This window comes from Mirounga leonina, unplaced genomic scaffold (genome assembly GCF_011800145.1).
Source record: "Mirounga leonina isolate KUSES-001 unplaced genomic scaffold, KU_Mleo_1.0 Mir_180, whole genome shotgun sequence".
NCBI lineage: Eukaryota > Metazoa > Chordata > Mammalia > Carnivora > Phocidae > Mirounga > Mirounga leonina.
In genome coordinates, this window is record NW_023270469.1 from 2,076,212 (window position 1) to 2,095,198 (window position 18,987).

General features: G+C 45.8%; 2 protein-coding genes across 5 annotated transcripts in view; one reads left to right on the top strand and one right to left on the bottom strand.

Moving 5' to 3' along the window:
• Positions 1-4,169, top strand: part of ZCCHC14 (zinc finger CCHC-type containing 14) — a 54,188-nt gene extending 50,019 nt beyond the window's left edge. For 2 of the 4 annotated variants that reach the window (XM_035024631.1, XM_035024632.1), the window contains one exon: positions 148-4,169. In XM_035024631.1, the coding sequence (XP_034880522.1) occupies positions 148-437 (290 nt within the window). In that variant the 3' untranslated portion in view covers positions 438-4,169. The remainder of the gene's footprint in view (positions 1-147) is intronic. The other 2 variants (XR_004682820.1, XM_035024630.1) reach the window with 2 other exon arrangements.
• A 1,788-nt stretch (positions 4,170-5,957) lies between these two features.
• MAP1LC3B (microtubule associated protein 1 light chain 3 beta) overlaps positions 5,958-18,987 on the bottom strand; it is a 13,761-nt gene continuing 731 nt past the window's right edge. The window contains exons 2-4 of the mRNA XM_035024639.1: positions 11,885-11,940; positions 8,554-8,660; positions 5,958-7,759 (exon numbers count right to left, since the gene is read on the bottom strand). Of these exons, the coding sequence (XP_034880530.1) occupies positions 7,585-7,759; positions 8,554-8,660; positions 11,885-11,940 (338 nt within the window). The 3' untranslated portion in view covers positions 5,958-7,584. The remainder of the gene's footprint in view (positions 7,760-8,553; positions 8,661-11,884; positions 11,941-18,987) is intronic.

The window sequence follows — 18,987 nt, forward strand, 5'->3', positions numbered from 1 at the left end:
CGAGAGCGCCACTCGGCCTCGAGGCCGCGCGGGCACCGCAGCCTGCTCCCCGCGGGGGGCCGGGCTGGCGGCGCGGGGGGCGCCGGGTCACCTCGCCGTGCTGCCACGCGCCACCCCTTACTTGCACTTGCTCTCTTTTGTCTCTAGTCCAGTTCAAGTGCGCGTCTGCTGTGGCGGTGCCGCAGGTTGGTTCTTGCGGGCGGCCTTGGAAGGGACATGCGACTAGGCAGGAGGAGCCGAGCCGCGCGGCCCGGACAGCCCCCGGGTCTCCGTGTGGGCGCTTGACGGTTGCCCCAGGCCTGGGCTCCCCACACCCGCCTGTGCATCTCGCTCACCCAGAGAGCGTCAGAGACGACTCTGGTGGCAGCTGGGGGTGGCCGTGGGCCGTCCTCACGCTGAGGCGGTGTCCTGAAGCAGCGGGCCCAGGCCCGGGGTGAGGGTCAGGCATCCCCGGCCCCCCGCCCGGCCGAGCTCCCGAAGAGTAGAGCACCGGACTGCTGCCCGGCCGGGTCGCCCCTTGGCGCTGACCCACCTGTCTGTCACGTCTAGTTTCGCGGGTGGAAGCGAGGAGCTGGGAGTGGGCACAGCAGGCAGTCCAGATTTCCAGCACCCGCCTCTTGACCAGTGACTCTGGAAAGAACTTTGGACAGCTCAGTTGTTGGGCGTAATTGCACAGTGACTCAAATTTGATCTCTTTTTCCCCCCTCTCTCTCTAGGTACTTTTAGGTTGAAATATGCCCCTCCAGCAGAAAGTCTGGACTCCACAGACTGACATTTTTCTCTGGCAGCAGAACACTATTAAGCCATGGAGACATAAGGAAAATTAAATACAAAACTGAGAAGTCTAGTTGCTGTTGAGCTTAATATTTTTAATCCAAAGGTGCTTTACTTTACTAGACTGGATAGAAAACCTAGCGTAGGAGTGCATCAAACTCAGTTTTATTGCCAAAATCCTAGATTGGAGCTTGACGTCAGGACTCGCCTGGTCGGCGCCTCCACCGTGGTTGCGATGCAGAGACCTCCGTCTCCCGAGGAGCATTGCCGTCATCGGCCCTTCCAGGCTCACACGTAATTCCCGGGCAGCTACGCAAGATCGGAATCGAGAACTGCAGGTTGGAGTTCTCCGCGTGGAGTTCCACCAGTCGGACTCTTGATACCCCTGGGTGAGGGAAAATGTCGCCTTTGTCGTTTTGTTTTGTTTTTTGTTTCGTTTTGTTCCTCAAGTGGTTAGACACTAATCTCTCTGGGCTTTTTAAGGACTGCACTCCAGAAGAATGTAAACTGATGTCAATCTCTGCCGCTCGGGGAGACAGACTCCCTGAGACCAGTCAGTGCAAGACACTCAGAGAACCCGTTTTTAAGGAGCTGGCACCAGCAGGCTACGTGACTTGGTACACAACAGAGATTTTAGCATTTCCTTCCCTCCTTGAAACACTTGTAGCAGTTTGAAGTTTTTAATTTTTTTTTTCTGCGAATAAATTTAAACTACGTTATTAAATAGAAATAGTTACTCGCAACAACTTAGTATCTAAGGGTCCAAGTCCCAGAGAATCCCTAGTTGTCAAAGCTTTGAGAATCCCTTCCTTCCCGGCCCTTCAGTAGCTTGAAGTCCTGTCATCTTCCACCGCGACAGAGCTCTCGCCAAGACGTGGTGACCGCATGGCCTTCGTGACTAGCTCTGACGGATGCTACTCATCCTTAGCAAAGTTGGCAAGTTCTTGTCTCTCTCACGGATCTCCCAAGGACCCCAAGGCTTACTGCTAACGGAGTCACACTCGAGACAGACGTTTCAACAGTAATACAGTCCTATAATCTATGAGCAGAAGATTTGAAACGTTCTCCTGTCAGCTGCTTTTGTATTAGGCTGTGTATGTAGTGGTTAGTTCTGCTCGAAATTACCTGAAAACTCCAGTAGAAAGTGGTAAGACTCTGGAAGAGCCCACACCACCAGGACAGAGCTACAAGATCTGCAGAAATCTAGTTTTATCCAAAGTGGGAAGTAAGTCCTCACCATACGGCTCTGTTTCACCCCATTACAATGAAAGCTGCTTGGTCTGAAATTTAGGGACTTAAACCTTTAAAGCCAAAAGGGAGGTTTCTGCTCAGATACTACTATTTTAACACTAAAGCCTTCAATATTAAAATATTGATTGGTAAGGCCTCGCCCAGGGATCTTGCAGTTGAAGATTTATTTAAAAAAAGAAAATCATAATAGTCAGACCTTCCTTAAAATGGGACAATCAGCCTCATGCCGAATTGGTATAAATCAAAAAGAACACCCTAGAATTTGAGGCACTGTGAGGTGAGGCTTCAAAGTTTATGATCCGTTTCCTGGCGGGAACTAGGGCAGAGTTCCCTTTTTTTTTTCTGACAGGCTTTTCGTAGTGTTTTTGTAGAGTTTTATTTTAGTAGAGTTTCATTTCTATGCAATGCAGAATTGACAGACCTCTGTATGCTTCTCTCTCTTCCTGGTACACGGTATTACATACGGTTTTGAAGTGGTGGTGACGCTTACAACAACTTTTTGGGGGAATGTTACATTGATCTCTTAATTATAAACACTACAAAATGTCAAAACAAGGAGAACTGACACAACTTTGCCTTAAAGAGTACGAGCCTGGAACTTGTCATATGATGTTAAAGGAAGACTTGGGAGTGTCCACTGATGTTTACGATTTTAATATTTCTGAAGGCCGTTACGGTGGCCTGGACATGTGCTGAAAGCCAAACTTTTAAATTTTTTGGTTTTTTAAACAAAGAAATATTTTAAATAAATCCTATTTCAACACAGTGAAATTGTTGAAAACTGTCTCATAACAAAAGAAAAAAAATCATATTTAGGGTTTTTGTTTTAGTGGTCCGTATTGGGGAATGAAAGCGTCTGTTGTTATCCTTATGACTATTTTGATAAATAGTAGAGGTTAGTGTGTTCCATACAACAGAAAATTAAAATAGGAGCTTCGATTCGAAGTAGGACATTCAGACTGAGGTAAATAAGTCCAGACATTAATGTGTGGCTGTGTTCCAGTCATCAAAGGTCTTAGAAAAATTCCCACTTGTCTCTGAGCGTGCGTGTGCGGTGTGACGTCTCCAGTGAGGCCATTCCAAGGGGAGAATCGTAAAACGGAAACGTGAGGCACACGGGACACAGAGCATCCAGCTGCCGGTCTGTGCGACTCTTCCCAAGTGAATACTTGGACTTGGGGAGTGTTTGCTGGCAGTGTAATCCTCTGATGAATTTCTCTCCAAAAGCAACCAAAGTCAGTAAGCCTCAAGAGCATTCTGCGCTTCCTCAGATGGCCTCCTCTTCATAGAAACACAGATCTGACTGACCCTTTCAACTCTGTAGTCGTTTTCCTGAAACCATGGGCTCAGTGTGCAAATGCTGTAGCAACCAGGTAGGTGGGGCACAGCCACTCTGCTGTGTAGTCTGTCGTCTGTCCAAGTTTCTGTCCCCATTTTTTGTCTCCCAAGAATGGGGGAAGTGGAATGTACAGATTGAAGTACAATACAGTGTTGGGATAAAACAACTCTTTAATCCTTTTTTTTTTTTTTTTTAGCAAACAATTTTCTACCTTCTTTTCTTGGTAGTATTGAAAATTGGAAAAGTGTTTAAATGTTAAAACTCGTAACTGCTAATGAGCACTGAGGAAATGGGAGCTAGCACTTAAAATAACAACAGAATTATTTTCTTCAAAGCAGGTATGTGTGATTGGGTATTTAAAAAAAAAAAAAGCCAACCAGCAGCATCTATGATCTCCAGATTATGGGAGTCGGCTTGTGAATATAGTAGTTGGTAGGGTCCGTGTTCTAGCTCCGTCCTTAGAAGTCACCGTAGCTAGTTTGCACTGCCCCGTGTGGAGGTGCGGAGCGGGGGCCCCGACTCTGCCCCGCGTCACGCCGCAGCCGCAGCGCGTCCCAGGCGGAGCGCCCGCCGATCGGATCCGTCTGCGTCTGCCCGGCCGCTCTGGGCTCGCTCGGGTCGCGGGAGAGCGCTGGCCCAGCGCAGTCAGGTTGCACCCTCCTCACTCCCTTTCACTTTGTGCTCTTCCTGCTTCTGTGATGGGTTATTTGATGCCTTGCTCGTTCTACATCCTGGTTACTGGTGGCGTATATATTGAGTCTTAAGGATGGTAAGGGAAACCGTGTCCTTCCCAGAGGATGGGCCTGTGGAACCTGAGCGGGCGGACGTCCTTTCCAAAGCGCAGGTGACGTTGAGAGCCGTGGGCTCTGAAGAGGCTCAGTTTGCAAAGTCCTGAGGTTCTGAATGAAAAAATCTTTTAATCAGCACTCGCAAAACCACATACTTGCTGGTTGAGGCCAAAGGTCAACTTGACTACACTGTTCTGGGGGGAGGGGAGCTCAGTGTGGCTCGTCAGTCAGTCCCGGGGATTGTAACAAGCCCCTCACATGCATTAAGTTGTTACATGCACAATGAAGGCTTTGGTACTGAAACCAGAGACCTCGTGTATTCGAGAATCTTCACAGCTTATATTGGACAGATTTTCTTTTTAGGAATGAAGGAAAATTCTCCCATTTTTGAGCCATTCTTTTATGTCAATTCTACAAAATTGCATGTAACTTTATAAATATTTTTAAAAGATATAGTTTTGTAAATATTTAATATTCTGCTAATTTGATTTTGAATTGTAAATGTTAAGTATTGTTTTTGAAGTTTTTATGTTTTATTATACTTTGTTAAAAAGGAAAAATTGTACATTTTTAGAATGTTTTTATGAGTAAATTTAATGTACTGAAAATAAAAATTAAAAAAAGCTGTTTCATTTTATTAGGTCTTTGTCTCATAGAATATGAAAGCACACATCTTTTCAAATGAATTGCAATTCTTGATCTGCAAACTAGGGAGTCAACCCTTTCTGCCCTCTCCACTTGACAAGAGATAACATGCTTTTAAATCCATTTTCTCTCCAGTTTCCCGGGTTTTAAAAAAACGTCCTTGCTATGACCAGAAACATTAACTCTTGGTTTGGTATGTTCCAGCTCTAGGTCCCCTAAGAAAAATAAGATTGGCATGAATTGATGTCAAGTTTCTTCGGAACGTCTCTCTAAACACGTAGGTATGACGTGGTATGAACGTGCCCTGGCATTTCTGGATTCGGAATGGTGGTGGTCTAACGAGCACGAGCTGGCCCAGGACTGTGGTGTTCTCATGAGCGGCGCCAGACACGGGAAGGAGAAACCTGGCGCCTTTTTCCCAACAGAGGTCCCCAGGCCCTCTTGGTCTCGTCAGGCCTGTGGCGACCCAGAGGAAAACGTTCCTGTACACACAGTTCCAGCCATCAGGGCTCCTGTCAGGAGACACACGACTGGCCCATACTTGGGGCCCACAGCAGCCCCTCTGACTTGCCGTTTGGTCAGGCCAGGCTTCTGAAGATGGGGGACATGAACGCCAGAGCAACACACTCGGGGAAGCTGAACATTTCCTCATCTCGCTCCCTGGATTCTTCCACAAAAACATTTTAAGTGCCTGCTCCAATTTGGAATGGGTGCAGTTTCTCAAACGAGCAATGCTGGCCGCTACGTGGCCGATGTTTGTGCTCTATCCTTCCCCGATGCGGCATGAGGGGAAACCACAAACACGTAACGCCTCCTCGACCACTCAGCACATACTCTCGGCACCTGCTGTGTTTTACTCTTTCATTCGCAGCGGCAGGTTTTCAAGTGTTTATTCCCACAAACACCCAGGCCTCACATCCATCCATCCTCTTTGTGCTATGCCTTTTAGTTCCCAGGAGAATTTACTTGTGCAAAGACAAGACCAGCTGGCAGAACCTTGCCCAAGGTAAGGAAGGTGCCTGGCACGAGGCAGAGACCTTCAGAGATGGGTGCCCCTCTGTCCCCCCTCCCCCACTGCCGCCACCACCACCTGGTCTTGGGATGGTAGACAGTATACAGCATTGCCAAGTATCAAATACTGATCCATTAAACTGAGCTTCATGAGTTTTTAGTTGTGCCTTTATTCACCTTAGTTCATTAAAAATGTACTTGGTTTAGAGATCCTAGTGACCACCCACTAATGTGGGATTACAAGTCACCCCTCTCTGCATGGTACTTTTTTTAAAAAGCAGAGTTTCTTCTAGGAATCTTACTGATCACACAGTAGTTACAAGAATGTCAGATATAATGATGTATACAATCTAAACAGGACAGGCCGATTAAGAATTTACATTTTGTATAAACACACACTAAAAGTTAGCCATGTGGACAGATGCATGCAGCGGGAAGAGGAGTCGGAAGGTCAGGGGTCAAGCACCCGAATGCAGTACTACCGCGTCCCCCCCCTCCGTTAATAAGTAACTTCCACTAACAGGTACAGGTACACCACACACACCTAAATACACAAAGGGAAATCGTGACCTGCTGCGGTACAGTCCGAAGGGGTCTGTGATCCTTCTGTGCTACTCCCACAAAAACAGTACATAGCGAACCCCATGCAGGTAGCAGGAAGCGTTGGTTATTCTAGTTGAACTCGGAAAATGTTTAACTTCTGACATGAGTATCTGTGAAGAGCATTAGGTCTCCTTTTGCTGCTGTTTTCTTCACAACTGACATGCACTCGGGAGTGGAGGAACTTTGATGGTTGGCTGACCTACAATGACAACTGAAATACTCTTAAAAATGTAACTTTTTAATAAGAGTCACACACTTAACATAAAACATGGATCATCTACAGCTTTAGGCCAAAAGGCAGAGGGAGTGCATCTGAATTTTAATGCTTTAGTTTCCATGTCCTGTAGTTTCTAGCACTGTAGTTAAGGAATGAAACGGATAGAACAGCTTGTTTCTTTAACCAAAGCGGACAGCAGTTTGACTTCTTAGAGAACATACAAACCAGGAGAAATGTCACACGTTCTTTCTCTGGGCCCTTTGAGAAACTAGACCAAAATTTTAAATTATTCAAGGTTCTTACTGAGCAGTGGTGCTTTTCTGTTACTGTCTAGAGAAGCAAACAAGAACTCGCCAGTGCTGTGAGAGCACGGACTCACAGTACACGTCCACGAGGAGCAGGAACCTTGGGCAGCAGTTCAGAGTTTTCCTACCCCCATTTTCCCAGCTTTTTGCCAACGATTATAGCAAATGGGGGGCGGAGGGGGGAGGGGAGACAACTATGCTTGACAACTTATACTTAAAGATCCTCTTACAGGTATTTCCCCAGTTGAATAGAAAACCTTCTACAAAAAGTTGGCTAGTTCAGTGAACCTCGTAAAGAATGTCTCTGAATGCTTAAATTGCAGGTTCCTAATAGGGAAGGAGGATTAAAATAATGTGAAGGTCTATGCTACTGGCAACTTAGAATACAAGGTATTTTATTTTTAAACTTCTAAATTTGAAAACAAAACAGCCTAGGTTAAATAATGTAGTTTTCCAAAGCTGAAGGTGCTCATTTGGAGCTCAGTTTTTCTGCTTACAGTACAAAACAACTTCCTAAAACTCCTAGGCAGGAACACTACTGTTTGATGATCTGTGATTGGATGAACTCCTCAATCTCAGTTGGTAAATATCCCTTTTTTTCTCCTTGGTAAGGTTTTAAAAAAATTCAAGAACAGATGCATTTTTCTAGTCTTACACAGACAGTTTCATTCCAAATGTCTCCTGAGAAGCGTACACCATATACAGGAATCCGTCTTCGTCCTTCTCACTTTCATACACTTCAGAAATGGGCGTGGACACACTCACCATGCTGTGTCCATTCACTAGCAGGAAGAAGGCTTGATTAGCGTTGAGTTGTAAGCGTCTCCTATTGAAAGAGATACCAACACATCAATATGCAGGGGACATGGAAAAATATCACCTACCCCCATTGATAGAAAAGTATAACGCTTTTGTGAATGCTGCTTCTGGCAAAATAATGTGTGTGCCTACAGATGAGGACTCTCCTAAAACTTCTCATAAAGCATAGGACATGTCCTAGGATTACATTCATGACTGATATTAGTGGTAATTCTTAGTAGGTTATTATTACTGTATTCCCCAGGCCAGTTTTAAATTAGTATGCTCTCTGAATAGCCATTAGTGTCTAATGAAATAGTTCAAACTATAATTTACAAACTATTTATTACCATTTTACCAAGTCTACATTATCTTTTAATAATTTTGCCATACAAAACTTGTAAACTTCTGATTAAGAGACATCTGGGGGAGCCTGGGTGGCCCAGTCAGTTAAGCATCTGCCTTCGGCTCGGCTCATGATCCCAGGGTCCCGGGATCGAGCCCCGCATCAGGCTCTCTGCTCAGCAGGGAGCCTGCTCCTCCCTCTCTTTGCCTGCCGCTCCGCCTACTTGTGCGCGCTCGCTCTCTCTGTCAAATAAATAAAATCGTTGAGAGAGAGACAACGTCTACACTAGATGTTATGATGAAAGAATCTAAGAGACAGGAAACCCAGCAGATAAGAAAAAGAACTCAGGAAGGAAGGAAACATCTTTAGGTTTTATTAAGCTTGCACAGATGTTAACTAAAGATTTATCTGTAAGTCTGATACAGAATGAGCAGTTACCCAAAGAAATAGAAAAAAAAAAAAAGGTGATTAAATACCTAATGATCTTGATGAGCTCACTCATGTTGACATGATCAGGTACAAGGAATTTGGTTTTGTCCAGGACAGGAAGTTGCTTCTCACCCTTGTACCGTTCTATTATCACCTAGAAGAGCAGCCAGACGAGAGATTTTAAAATAACCGTTAACAATGAAGAGATGAAATACTTTCTATGTTGTAACTGGCACATACCAAAACGGGGTTTGAAATAGAAACAGCACATTTGTTAGTTTCCCCATAGATCTCCTGCAAATAGTGATCATTTATTAGCTTAGACTCTATCCCTTACAGAATATAGTACACAAGACAAATTGGCTGCCTCCAGGGAGGTGAGCAGGGTGGTGAAAGAAGTTTGCTATATATTCTTTTTGTTATTTGGAACCATGAAAATATACTAACTAGCCAGAAAAGAGCAGATGCTAGGTACCAGCTTAGAGTGTAAGCTCTGAATCTATGTCAATTGCAATACCACTATTTCCTCTGAAATGTGTGAGATCTTAATTACGGTAATATACTCAATGTCTTTTTCATACTAGACTGGTTTCTCTACTTGATGTGGGAAAAGTCCTAAGTAAATATCTGATAAGTAGAGACAATGATCAGCTGGCTCTGGAGACAAATTTTGCACAGAAAGACTTGAAGATTCTTTCATTTTGACAAAATACTCCTTATATTTCTTTAATGAGTTTTAAGAGTCAAGAATCTTGCACTATGCAGGGAACAAAAATAGTTCCACATCATGAACCGAAATAAATTCATTAGTTCCTTGCCCATACTTCCTTTCCACAGAGGACAATTTCTCCCCTAGTTCGAAGCCACCACAAAAGCTGGCCAGAGTGCTGACTGCCTGTGCCTCATCATCTTCTGAGTACCACAGACACTCTTCTCCAGGTAAAGCAACTCTCTACCCTGCCACGACGACGAGAAGTTGAGAGACAGGAATGGAAATCTTTGCATAATGTTAGAAAAGGGGAAGATACTTGTCTGTACATTGTTCCACTATATATGGGACCCACATGGGTTCTGTATAAGGCCAAATCAAATTGCTATTCCCTTCCTTGTTAAGATCAAGGACTTTTATCCATCGGGTGTGTTCAGAACACGGTAGCCACAAGGGAGAATCAGTAGATAAGACTACTTTTGCCTGGGTTTGAGAGATCAGAGGCAATACAGAAATCTTTTTTTTTTTCCCCAAAGATTTTATTTATTTGACAGAGATAGCGACAGAGGGAACACAAGCAGGGGGAGTGGGAAAGGGAGAAGCAGGCTTCCTGCCGAGCAGAGAGCCCGTCGTGGGACTCCATCCCAGGGATCATGACCTGAGCCCAAGGAAGACGCTTGACGACTGAGCCACCCAGGCGCCCGGCAATACAGAAATCTTAACTTTGGGGCGCCTGGGTGGCTCAGATGGTTAAGCATCTGCCTTTGGCTCAGTTCTTGATCTCCAGGTCCTGGGATCGAGTCCCACAACGGGCTCCCAGCTCAGCGGGGAGCCTGCTTCTCCCTCTGCCTCTCCCCCTGCTTGTGCTGTGTCTCTCCCTTTCAAATGAATAAATAAAATCTTTAAAAAAAAAAAAATCTTAAATTCCTGCTTCAGGAAGAGGCAGAAGCAGTCAGAATGAGAAGAAGATCTCCCGACCTTAGACCCGCTTCATTAAAGGAAGACACAACAGCATCCTGGGGACACAGGACAGCATGGCCTTGGGAACTCCCTCCTCCTCTCAGGTGTCCCTGACTCTCCAGTGCTGTTGATCTTCATGAAAACAATCCCCTATAAATGACTGGTTGACTTTTCAGTTATTTTTTTCTTTTTCCTGTACTTTTTTAATTTGGGAGAGAAGACGCGTTAAGTCATGAGTAAGTCATTTGGCTAGACCTGAAAAGTGCCTTCCCCAGTGCTGCATCTAGACAGCAGTATTATAGACAGGAGCGAAGGAAGAAAAAGCCGTCCTTGGGGAGTGGAGAACGGGGACTGGAGAGCCAGCAAGCTGCCTGTCCATCCATGCTATCCCCAATAAGGAGCAATTGTAAACTTGTTTAGGAGCCACAAGCACTTATGTGGAAGTATGAGTATGTGATTTCTGCAAAAACCCTGGAACTGCTTGCAGAAAAGAGGACTGCTAATGTACGCAGATACTCATGTTTTCAAAAGGAGGCTGCAGAACAAATCCTGGCAGACTGCTGGGCTATTCGTTTCCAATAGCTAGCCCCAAAAAGTGAAGAAAACCTTAAAATTAAGGAAATCCCCGAGCCATATGTTGACCCCAAATATAAGGACAGACTGAAACTTCTAGGCAGTCCAAGGAAAACAGAGACTGTGTCTTTTACTGTCGAATCCTATAGTTGGCAAACTGCTGGGCAGACCCATCTTATCTTTTCTGTGTACCTTACAGCCCCAACCCCCTGGACCTTTTCTCTTTCCCCTCAGTTTAGTCTGAGGGGACACATCAGAAAGCCAAACATGAAAGCTTCTACAGAATTTTTAACAGTGGAGTGTCTGGTCTGTAGCATTTGTAGGAGATAACAACCATGTATACAGAACTAGGCAAATCTTTCCAACTACTACATGGGATGGGATTCTCTTCCCATTTTACAGATAAGGATGTGGCAGCCCCTTTCAGAATTTTAGTAACTAGCTCAACATCACTCAGTAACCTTGAACCTAAGGCCTGAACTCAGCCTCTATCTGAAACCAGAAGTTCCTCTTAACCACTTCTCCCTAGACCTGGTGCCTCAACAGAAACCTTTTTGGGGTCTGCCAGCAAAGGATTCGGGGTACAGGGTATTGCTGCCTGGGCACGGCAAAAAGCATCTGAGGCACCTACATGTGACAAGAAAGAGCAATGTCTTTCCTCCATCTCCTGCAGAGCAGCCAAATACAACAGACTTCTCTGGGGCATCAAAAAAAAGCCTGGAATGTACAGTCACATTTCAATCCTGAGAGCTGATTTTCCTACTGCAGTACTCCTTCCTTTAAAGCAGAGAGTGGACACTTCCTTCCACTGTAAAATACGAACAGTTCTAGCCCCTCTATCCCTTTCCCCCCAAGTAAATACATTTGACTTGTGAAGTGTGTAACATTAAGGCAGCAAACTCAGACTCAGGAGGAAACAGAATGTGCTTAGATCAAAGAACTGTATATTAAGATACCTCAATTCTAGGTCATGAAGTTGACACTGGGGTTACTCGTCTGAGGAGCTCTGTAGAAACCTGTCACATAGTCACACACACACACACGCACACACACACACACGTACTGAAGTACTTAAGCAATGCTCTCTTCTGCGCACACTGTTAACGACTGAAACATAGGTGCCGGAGACTACCTACTGGGATTTTGGTAGGATGCTGCTCTCGGATAAGTCGGACATCTTCTACTCTTTGCTCTGCAACGAAAAGGAAGAGACATAGGCATTATTAAGGGCCCAAATGCAGCTTCTTTCCTGCACTTTTACTGGTGGTTTCTGTATCTAAATTCACCTATCCCTAGCTGTGACAGACCAGAGCAGTAAGGTCATCTTCCCTAGAACGGAGAGGAGCCACACCTGGCGCAAGTTGGTATGTAACGTCAAGCACAATTTCCATGTAAACCAACATGCACTTACACCGCTCTCCCAGGTAGTGTGACACAAGACCAAGAGTACAGAATTTCTAGTTTCAAGGGTTTGGGACCCCAGGCTTACAGTCAAATGTAAACAGCAGATTAACTGCATGGCATTACCAATCTTTCCTCCAACGACTCCCACAACCGGTCAATTTTTGTGAATATTTCGAAGTTTAAGCTGGTATAGGAATCTAAGATAAGCCATAGGCTCTTCAATGCAAGTTTCTCTTATTACTTCCTGCTTTTCAATGATACGGTGCTTAATGGAAAAGAAACTGCCCAAAAGAGAGATGGGGCAGGGAAAATGCCCTATTTGACTTTTAAATAGTTTTGCTCAGGGACGCCTGGGTGGCTCAGTCCTTTAAGTGTCTGCCTTCAGGTCGGGTCACGATCCCAGGACCCTGGGATTGAGTCCCGCAGCAGGCTCCTTGCTTAGCAGGGAGCCTGCTGCTCCCCGTGCTTGTGCTCTCTCTGATTAAAAAATAGTTTTAAACAAATAATACATTATATGTTAAAAAAAAAAAAAGAAGATAGCAGGAGGGGAAGAATGAAGGGGGGGAAATCGAGGGGCAGATGAACCATGAGAGATAATGGACTCTGAAAAACAAACTGAGGGTTCTATAGGGGAGGGGAGTGGGCAGATGGGTTAGCCTGGTGATGGGTATTAAAGAGGGCACGTATTGAATGGAGCACCGGGTGTTATACGCAAACAATGAATCATGGAACACTACATCAAAAACTAATGATGCAATGTATGGTGATTAACATAACATAATAATAATGAAAAAAAATATACAAACTGTCAAAGTTAAAAAAAAAAAATAGTTTTGCTCAGTGCCTGCCTCCTCCCACCCCCCATCCAAAAAGTTTAAAGCACAATGTCTACTGTTGAATACTTTTTTTGGAGAGTATCTCTGTATTCCTCTCAATATAATCACTTACATGAATGATCAATGTCATGGACTTCCTGGGAAGTCCTGGTGGCTTCAGAAGAAAGATGCTATGATCTATGTGAATATATTCTACCACTGCCTATTTTTTTGATCTAAAAAAAACCATTCAGTATCATTCCTCATAAAAATGACTGATGCCCATGTTCAAATATGAACATATAGGTTCTATTTCTATTTTCCCACCCAACATTTCTAAATCAGCTTCTAAGATAAAATTACTAACATATCTGCTATAGAAGAAGACTGCAAACTCAGGGATTCCTAGCAGCGTGCATTCCTATTCAGTACGAGAAAATAGAGATAAAATTTAGTTATTGTTAATAATAAGCTTAGCCTAGTGGTCTATAATATAGTGATTAATAACAAAAAATATGTACTTGGTCCTCGCAGAGCTACTAAGACCACTGGAATTTTCTAAATGATAAGAGTAGTACTAAAAAAAAAAAAAAAAAAGAGTGGTACTGATAAGGGCCATCTCTTGTTATTCATAGCAAACCCCAATCAACCATATCTGAATTTATGTTAACGCAGTGACTTTTGGAAAGCTCCTAAGGATGGGGACTGGTTGCCAGGGAGAAAGAACAGTGATTTGGGGTTTGAAATGTTCAGACCCACCCCAATCACCAGGGAGGGGAAAGGGGCTTGGAGGACGACCTAATCACCGATGGCCAATGATTTAACCAGTCATGCCCATGTAATGAAAACTCCATGAAAAGGATGGGGTTTAGGGCTTCCAGGTGCTGGGAGAGTGGCACATACCAAACTCCACAGGGACTGAAGCTCCTGTGCTCAGGACTCTTCCCGATGTTACCCTATATGCTTTCATCAGGATGTTCATTTGTATGCTTGAATATTCTTTGTAATAAGCCAGTAATCTAGCAAATAAACAGTTTCCTGTGACACATTCCAGCAATTTAATTAAACATGAGGGGGTCATAGGAACCTCTGATCTATAGCCAGTTGGTAAAAAGCACAAGTAACAAACTGCACTTGCAATTAGTGTTTGGAATGGTGAGTGAGGAGGGGCAATATTGTGGGGCTGAACTCAACCTGTTGGATCTGAGGCTATCACCAGGTAAACAGAATTAGAATTGAGTTAAACTGTAGAAGAGGCATCAGTCGGTTGAGCATTCAACTCAATCTCAGGGTCATGAGTTCAAGCCCCACATTGGGTGTAAAGATTACTCAAAAAATAAATAAAATTAATTTTTTTTTTAAATTCTAGGACCGCCAGCTGAATTGCTTGATATGTGGAAAACCCACACATCTAGGGTCCAGAGTGAAGCAGTTAATTAGTAGATTATGGAGAGTAAAGGAAACACAGGAGGAGGAGGATTTTTTCCAAGGCATTATCCTTCAAATCCTTCTCTATTTCTGAGGGTGTCACTGATTCCCCTTCAATGTTTCTCTCAGCTTTGAGACCTGTCCCTATGTCTGTCCTACCCCAGGAAAAGGTGCTCTACCATCTAGATTTACCTCTCAACCCTCTTCACAACAAAAACCTCCATTTTGTCAGCTAAGATTATTTCAGAGGTTAGAGGAAATCACAATTAATTCACTCTAGCAAATGAATGGTGATTCTTTAATATATCCTGAAATATGCTTCACATTTAAAAGCGTATCCTAACTGGGGGGTGCCTGGGTGGCTAGTCGGTTAAGCATCTGGACTCCTGATTTCCAGTCTGGTCGCGATCTCAGGGTGGTGAGATTGAGCCCCATGTCAGTCAGGCTCTGTGCTCAGCGCAGAGTCTGCTTAACATTCTCTCTCTCTCAAATTAAAAAAAAAAAAGCTTATCCTAATAAATCTGAACGTTAAGTGGAAACATTCAGACAGAAGGGGGAGTTTTTTAATATAAGGAAATAGGTTTGTTTTGGCAAGTGGAAAATGAAAAAAACCAAATAGGCTTAAATGTGAGGCTTCAATTCTTAAACTATAATTTCTATACTATAGTATCAAAAGTTTATCTTGATTTATCCCCAAAATACGGCCCAAAAAAGACAAAAATCATTATTTTTATTAAAGGCAGAAAGTCTCATAGGAGTGTCACAACTATCTTGGCCAGCTGCAGTGAAAACCCAGTGGTAAGCCTGGAGCAATTGAGCAAATACGGTATATGCCTGTGCCTCACTCTTCTTCTTCTTCTTCTTCTTTTTTTTTTAAGACTTTATTTATTTCTTTGACAGAGAGAGACACAGCGAGAGAGGGAACACAAGCAGGGGGAGCGGGAGAGGGAGAAGCAGGCTTCCCGCCGAGCAGGGAGCCCGATGCGGGGCTCTATCCCAGGACCCTGGGATCGTGACCTGAGCCGAAAGCAGACGCTCAATGACTGAGCCACCCAGGCGCCCCTGTGCCTCACTCTTCTGAGTAGACAGCTATTTTCAGAGACTAACAGTATATTTAACAAAAACATTACTACCAACACAAATCAAAGGCACATATGAGCAATTCTTTTACTTAAGTATTTTTTTTTTAAATGTTGTAATGACCTGTTTATTATTTGTCTTCCTCAAAGGAGTGCCCCTGGCAGCCAGGGACCCACTTCTGTCATCTTTGTATTTACCAAGGGCTCAGCCTTGCACACAGAAGATGGTTAATAAACAAATTAAAGTTGTAAAATGGAAATAAAACACTCTTCCAAATGCGTATCAAGATATATTTCCCAGATTCCTTTTCTCCTGTCTCTAAGAACCCTTATAAGACTTACAAACATAAGAATAGAGGAAGGGAGTTAAGGTGTCTTATTTTTACCAACATATCATTTGCAAAGTTGCTTTGAGATTCCCTGGGGTATTTAAAGTATAACTTTATTTAACTGAGTGAAATGGAAGCATAGTATTGCCCCCATCTGTCTATAAATCATAAAAATAATACCCAACTCAATGAGTAACAACACAGCTTCAGTTCATGGAGTGCTACCAACGTTTTGGCATAAACCTTGCTCTACAGTCTACCTATTAGAGTAGGTGGAGCTATTTATCCTAGACCAACACATAAACTTCCCCCAAGACATGCTAACTTTTTTGATATTAATGGAGAAGTTTAAATCTGCTCACCACTAAATCACAGCAGAACAGTGTCATTAAATAAACTTGGGCAATCCCAGAAGCTGAAGCAAAATTATTACATTTGAGCATACCAAATCCAGAATTATTTGCTCAAACACAACTCTGGAAGTTCATAAAATTTTTCCACAGACCTGCAAAGACACACTATGCCTTTTGACTTCGTGTTGGCCCATCTCATGTACTGAAAATGATGGCTACCTACTGGAGGCTGGGAAAATACAGGGCAGGGAGAAGATAAAGTGCAAGTCTAGACTCTACCACTAGGTGGACCATGATCTTCACCTCTCTGGGCCCCACCCAGTTTCTTCAGCTACAAAAAGAAGGGGCTGTTTTGGGTGAGCCCCAAGGTCCACTTCAACCCTCTCAATCTTAGTAGAAGATATAAGCAGAGCTATATTCAATTCTGAATTATGCTAAACTCACTCACTTGGAAAGAGAAAGAACTGCTCAAGATAAGTGGGGCTGCTCTTAGGTTCTACAGAAGGGGTTCTTTCCAAAGAATTGATTTCCCTCATCTACTGGGCTACAAATCAGTGAAAATTGTCAGCAGTGGAGCAAGGAAAGGTAGTAGCCATTAAATGATATGTGATCTTTTTTCTGCAAAATGACTATTAAAGAGATCTTTTTAAAGGGGGTAAGGGGAGCGTGTGGGTAGCTCAGTCGGTTAAGCATCTGCCTCTGGCTCAGGTCATGATCTCAGGGTCCTGGGATGGAGCCCCGCATTGGGCTCCCTGCTCAGCGGGAAGCCTCCTTCTCCCTCTCCCTCTGCTGCTCCCCCTGCTTGTGCTCTCTCACTGTCAAATAAATAAAATCTTTAAAAAAAAAAAAAAAAGGAGAGGGGGAGTAAAGGTGAGCTATGGGGCAAGCCCACAAACAGTATTTATAAGATGTACTAATAGGGAAAAAAAATGGGGGCATTCCTGGTTTACCCCCCTGGTTCACCCTCAGGGCCGCAGGTTCGGTGAATTAGAATACGTTAACCTCATCACTTTTCCTACTCTTACCACCTACTCCTCAGAGATTTTTCTAGAATAACCTAAAAATACTCTAAGCAAAAGGAAAATAACTATAGTTTCAGTCATGAGAAAATAAGCATCTTTCCCACACAAATGTCCCCAGTTAACTCCTATTGTGTGTGTGTGTTTTTTTTAAAGTAAGCTCTATGTTCAATGTCGGGCTGGAACTCACAATCCCAAGATCAAGAGCTTGAACTCAATCAAGAGTCATATGTTCCATCCACTAAGCCAGCCAGGCGCCCCTCAGTTAACTTCCAAATGCAAGAGTCCGTGAAGACAGAAGCCCGATACATGAGGAAATCTGCTTCAGATGCTGCTCTCAGGGCTGAATAAAAGCTCAATATTGAGAGTTCACAAGGTCACTGAAGAGAAAATTTCCAGCAAACGCACATCCAAGTGTTGCTACATAACAAACTGCCCCAAGGGACTGAAAAGGTACGCTTGGCAGCTTCTCAGGACCAAGCAATCGAATAATTACTAGTAACGAGATCTACACCACCACGTCCAAGCTGTACGAACGCTCAACTCTTTGCGGACTTCAGGCAAGGAACAAAAGGAGTGCAGTGTTGCTGCCGGAGACCCTAAAGACGACGACCTCAGGGAGCTCCCCCGAGCTGCTACAAACACCCCCACCCACACGCTGCCGGGGGGCCGCGCTGCCAGTGCAGGGTTTTCTTGCTTCGAGGGAACACCAGTCACCTCCTTATCTTCGCTTTTCTGGTGGAGTCAATATTGTGATAACGTTACTTTCGGTTTCACCAAATGCGAGGAAACCCAAGGCGGGGTTCTCGCCTGAACTGGGAAAGGAGTCAGCTACTGCCGGCGGAGAAGTACGAATGCAATGGCAAGCCCCAGAGAAAGCGGCGGACCCCCGCTCTCCCGCAGCCAACAGGATCCAGACGCGCCGCCACACCCGGTCCACACTGGAGGGCGCAGGGAAGCGCACAAAGCTCCACCCCCGGGGCTCCGCCACACTCCTCCCCTCCAGCAAGGTACGCACGTTTGTAAGCGACCACGTGGGACCAAGGCGCCTTACCTGGGATGATTCACTTGCAGGCAAGTGTCATCACCTCCAAGACCTGTCACAGCCTGGCCTGCGGGCCGGCCTCCCCCACGGCGCCCTCCTCACGCGGGTCTGCGCCTCCGGAGGGGCAGCGACCCCCGGCCTGCAGGGCCGATCGAGAACCCAGCACCCAACCGGGCCACGGCTGCGGGGACCAGAAAGGTGATTCAGCAGCTCCGCCGCGGCGCGCCCTGGACGGACAGGCGCCCTCGACGGCGACCCGGCCGCGGTGGGGGTGGCGGCCTTCCTGGTCGGACCGCGCACCGGCCCTGACCCCGACCCGCTCGGCGGACGACCGCCCTCGCCCGCGACGCAGCCGGGGGCGTGTGGGAGGGGGGCTCCCACCCCGCTGAGGCCCCGGCCCCCGGCCCTACGTCGGCCCCCGGCCCCGACCCGGAGCGGACGGCCGGCCGCCCTCGCCCGAGACCCGGCCCCGGGGGGGGGGGCCCCCTGGGTCCGACCGCTCAGGCCCCGGCCCCCCAGCCCTACGTCGCCCCCCGGCCCTACGTCGGCCCCCGGCCCCGACCCGGAGCGGGCGGCCGGCCGCCCTCGCCCGAGACCCGGCCCCGGGGGGGGGGGGCTCCCTGGGTCCGACCGCTCAGGCCCCGGCCCCCCAGCCCTACGTCGCCCCCCGGCCCTACGTCGGCCCCCGGCCCTACGTCGGCCCCCGGCCCCGACCCGGAGCGGACGGCCGGCCGCCCTCGCCCGAGACCCGGCCCCGGGGGGGGGGG